Below are 5000 nucleotides of genomic sequence, written 5' to 3'. Positions count from 1 at the left end.
GTGTGTGTGTGTGTGTGTGTGTGTGTGTAGTTATGTCCTGACCCTTATAACAGACGGTATGAGAAGCGTGAGAGCGTTTCACTTTGACAAGGCGGCCGCCAGCGTCCTCACCACCTGTGTGAGTGTCACACCTAAAGCATGATGGGAACTCAGAGCTACACCCACACTTACCCCATCACACCCACACCACTATAAAGCTTATAATGTCTCTTATTGTGGTGCAGATGGTGACGATGGAGCCGGGGTTCCTGTTCCTGGGCTCTAGACTGGGGAACTCTCTGCTGCTGAAGTACACAGAGAAACTGCAGGAGGGCGCCACTGAGGACGGCAAAGAGAAGGAGCGAGACAAGGACAAGGACAAACAGGTCACTGGGGGCGTGTCCTAAACCACATACCCTGAATACTATATAGGCCACATAAACACTATTCACTGTGTGTGTGTGTGTGTGTGTGTGTGTGTGTGTGTGTGTGTGTGTGTGTGTGTGTGTGTGTCTCACTCTGATCCTGACTCGGTGACGTTCTCTTGGGTTTTTAATTTGCAGGAAGAACCACCAAACAAGAAGAAGCGCGTGGACTCGAGCACTAGCTGGACAGGTGTGTGTGTGTGCGCGAGTGTGTGTGTGCACGTGCGAGTGTGTGCGCAACTATTTGTGTGCGTGCGCGAGTGTGTGTGTGTGTGTGCGCGCGCGAGTGTATGTGTGTGTGTGTGTGTGTGTGTGTGTGTGCGCGTGAGTGTATGTGTGTGCGCGTGAGTGTATGTGTGTGCGCGTGAGTGTATGTGTGTGCGCGTGAGTGTATGTGTGTGCGTGTGAGTGTATGTGTGTGTGTGTGTGTGTGTGTGCGCGTGAGTGTATGTGTGTGCGCGTGAGTGTATGTGTGTGCGCGTGAGTGTATGTGTGTGCGCGTGAGTGTATGTGTGTGCGCGTGAGTGTATGTGTGTGCGTGTGAGTGTGTGTGTGTGTGTGTGTGCGCGTGAGTGTATGTGTGTGCGCACGCGCGAGTGTGTGTGTGCGCGCGCACGCGCGAGTGTGTGTGTGCGCGCGCAAGTGTGTGTGTGTGTATATATATCTCATTATCATACTAAACTCGTGTGTGTGTGTGTGTGTGTGTGTGTGTGTGTGTGTGTGTGTGTGTGTGTGGCAGGAAAGTCCTCCATGTTGGATGAACTGGATGAGATTGAGGTTTATGGCAGTGAAGCTCAGTCAGGCACTCAGCTGGCCACCTACACCTTTGAGGTGAGTTTGTACATGTGTGTGTGACTGAGACGTGTGTGTGTGTGACTGAGACGTGTGTGTGTGACTGAGACGTGTGTGTGTGACTCTGAGACGTGTGTGTGTGTGACTCTGAGACGTGTGTGTGTGTGACTGAGACGTGTGTGTGTGTGACTGAGACGTGTGTGTGTGACTGAGACGTGTGTGTGTGTGACTGAGACGTGTGTGTGTGACTCTGAGACGTGTGTGTGTGGCTCTGAGACGTGTGTGTGTGGCTCTGAGACGTGTGTGTGTGGCTCTGAGACGTGTGTGTGTGGCTCTGAGACGTGTGTGTGTGACTGAGACGTGTGTGTGTGGCTCTGAGACGTGTGTGTGTGGCTCTGAGACGTGTGTGTGTGGCTCTGAGACGTGTGTGTGTGGCTCTGAGACGTGTGTGTGTAACTGAGACGCGTGTGTGACTGAGACGCGTGTGTGACTGAGACGCGTGTGTGACTGAGACGCGTGTGTGACTGAGACGCGTGTGTGACTGAGACGTGTGTGTGTGTGACTGAGACGTGTGTGTGACTGAGACGTGTGTGTGTGTGTGTGTGACTGAGACGTGTGTGTGTGTGTGTGTGACTGAGACGTGTGTGTGTGTGACTGAGACGTGTGTGTGTGTGACTGAGACGTGTGTGTGTGTGACTGAGACGTGTGTGTGTGTGACTGAGACGTGTGTGTGTGTGACTGAGACGTGTGTGTGTGTGTGACTGAGACGTGTGTGTGTGACTGAGACGTGTGTGTGTGACTGAGACGTGTGTGTGTGACTGAGACGTGTGTGTGACTGAGACGTGTGTGTGACTGAGACGTGTGTGTGACTGAGACGTGTGTGTGACTGAGACGTGTGTGTGTGTGTGACTGAGACGTGTGTGTGTGTGACTGAGACGTGTGTGTGTGTGTGTGACTGAGACGTGTGTGTGTGTGACTGAGACGTGTGTGTGTGTGACTGAGACGTGTGTGTGTGTGACTGAGACGTGTGTGTGTGTGACTGAGACGTGTGTGTGTGTGACTGAGACGTGTGTGTGTGTGACTGAGACGTGTGTGTGTGACATCACAGCTTGCTTTTACACTTTTTATGGCTGTGTGTCCTGCCGGCAGGTGAACACTGTTTCCTGGTGTCGGTGTGGGTGTCGGTGTGGGTGTCGGTGTTGGTGTTGGTGTCGGTGTGGGTGTGGGTGTGGGTGTCGGTGTGGGTGTCGGTGTGGGTGTCGGTGTGGGTGTCGGTGTGGGTGTCGGTGTGGGTGTGGGTGTCGGTGTGGGTGTGGGTGTGGGTGTTGGTGTGGGTGTGGGTGTGGGTGTTGGTGTGGGTGTTGGTGTGGGTGTGGGTGTGGGTGTGGGTGTTGGTGTCGGTGTGGGTGTTGGTGTCGGTGTGGGTGTTGGTGTGGGTGTTGGTGTTGGTGTGGGTGTTGGTGTGGGTGTGGGTGTTGGTGTCGGTGTGGGTGTGGGTGTTGGTGTGGGTGTGGGTGTGGGTGTGTGTCACTCCCAGTGTGTTGTGTGTTTTGCAGGTGTGTGACAGCATCCTGAACATCGGGCCGTGTGTGAACGCGTCGATGGGAGAACCTGCCTTCCTGTCAGAAGAGGTGATTCTGGTGTAATAATAATCAGACACACATCACTGGTAACTGTTAGGGGTTTAAACTCAAACCATTCTGTGTCCTTCAGTTCCAGAGTAACCCTGAGCCTGACCTGGAGGTGGTGGTGTGCTCCGGGTACGGCAAGAACGGTGCCATGTCTGTCCTACAGGTAAACCTCCACCCTGAGGTGTCTCTCCTAGGTCACAAGTGGTTACTATGGAAACCAAAGAGACATCTAGTGATTACTGCCTCATTGAGTTGTGTTGTGTTGTGTTACATTGTCACACACTCCCTCATTGTGTTGTGTTACATTGTCACACACTCCCTCATTGTGTTGTGTTACATTGTCACACACTCCCTCATTGTGTTGTGTTACATTGTCACACACTCCCTCATTGTGGTGTGTTGTGTTACATTGTCACACACTCCCTCATTGTGTTGTGTTACATTGTCACACACTCCCTCTTTGTGTTGTGTTACATTGTCACACACTCCCTCATTGTGGTGTGTTGTGTTACATTGTCACACACTCCCTCATTGTGTTGTGTTACATTGTCACACACTCCCTCATTGTGTTGTGTTACATTGTCACACACTCCCTCATTGTGGTGTGTTGTTACATTGTCACACACTCCCTCATTGTGGTGTGTTGTGTTACATTGTCACACACTCCCTCATTGTGTTGTGTTACATTGTCACACACTCCCTCATTGTGTTGTGTTACATTGTCACACACTCCCTCATTGTGTTGTGTTGTGTTACATTGTCACACACTCCCTCATTGTGTTGTGTTACATTGTCACACACTCCCTCATTGTGTTGTGTTACATTGTCACACACTCCCTCATTGTGTTGTGTTACATTGTCACACACTCCCTCATTGTGTTGTGTTGTGTTACATTGTCACACACTCCCTCATTGTGTTGTGTTGTTACATTGTCACACACTCCCTCATTGTGTTGTGTTGTGTTACATTGTCACACACTCCCTCATTGTGTTGTGTTACATTGTCACACACTCCCTCATTGTGTTGTGTTACATTGTCACACACTCCCTCATTGTGTTGTGTTGTGTTACATTGTCACACACTCCCTCATTGTGTTGTGTTGTGTTACATTGTCACACACTCCCTCATTGTGTTGTGTTACATTGTCACACACTCCCTCATTGTGTTGTGTTGTGTTACATTGTCACACACTCCCTCATTGTGTTGTGTTACATTGTCACACACTCCCTCATTGTGTTGTGTTGTTACATTGTCACACACTCCCTCATTGTGTTGTGTTGTGTTACATTGTCACACACTCCCTCATTGTGTTGTGTTGTGTTACATTGTCACACACTCCCTCATTGTGGTGTGTTGTGTTACATTGTCACACACTCCCTCATTGTGTTGTGTTGTGTTACATTGTCACACACTCCCTCATTGTGTTGTGTTGTGTTACATTGTCACACACTCCCTCATTGTGTTGTGTTACATTGTCACACACTCCCTCATTGTGTTGTGTTGTGTTACATTGTCACACACTCCCTCATTGTGTTGTGTTACATTGTCACACACTCCCTCATTGTGGTGTGTTGTGTTACATTGTCACACACTCCCTCATTGTGGTGTGTTGTGTTACATTGTCACACACTCCCTCATTGTGTTGTGTTGTGTTACATTGTCACACACTCCCTCATTGTGTTGTGTTACATTGTCACACACTCCCTCATTGTGGTGTGTTGTGTTACATTGTCACACACTCCCTCATTGTGTTGTGTTACATTGTCACACACTCCCTCATTGTGTTGTGTTACATTGTCACACACTCCCTCATTGTGTTGTGTTACATTGTCACACACTCCCTCATTGTGTTGTGTTGTGTTACATTGTCACACACTCCCTCATTGTGTTGTGTTGTGTTACATTGTCACACACTCCCTCATTGTGGTGTGTTGTGTTGTTACTTTCATCAACATGCTCATCATTAACACACTCATTAACACGCCCATTAACACGCCCATTAACACACTCATTAACACGCCCATTAACACACTCATTAACACGCCCATTAACACACTCATTAACACGCCCATTAACACACTCATTAACACGCCCATTAACACACTCATTAACACGCCCATTAACACACTCATTAACACGCCCATTAACACACTCATTGACACGCCCATTAAC

General features: G+C 49.4%; 1 protein-coding gene across 4 annotated transcripts in view; it reads left to right on the top strand.

Moving 5' to 3' along the window:
- cpsf1 (cleavage and polyadenylation specific factor 1) overlaps positions 1-5000 on the top strand; it is a 29899-nt gene that overhangs the window by 6662 nt on the left and 18237 nt on the right. For all 4 annotated transcript variants that reach the window (XM_027157496.2, XM_047807798.1, XM_047807799.1 and 1 more), the window contains exons 11-16: positions 31-118; positions 225-365; positions 543-594; positions 1144-1235; positions 2753-2827; positions 2910-2990. In XM_027157496.2, the coding sequence (XP_027013297.1) occupies positions 31-118; positions 225-365; positions 543-594; positions 1144-1235; positions 2753-2827; positions 2910-2990 (529 nt within the window). The remainder of the gene's footprint in view (positions 1-30; positions 119-224; positions 366-542; positions 595-1143; positions 1236-2752; positions 2828-2909; positions 2991-5000) is intronic.

This window comes from Tachysurus fulvidraco, chromosome 24 (assembly GCF_022655615.1).
Source record: "Tachysurus fulvidraco isolate hzauxx_2018 chromosome 24, HZAU_PFXX_2.0, whole genome shotgun sequence".
NCBI lineage: Eukaryota > Metazoa > Chordata > Actinopteri > Siluriformes > Bagridae > Tachysurus > Tachysurus fulvidraco.
The sequence above is the reverse complement of the archived record's forward strand: the minus strand, read 5'-3'. Positions and strand labels throughout refer to the sequence as shown.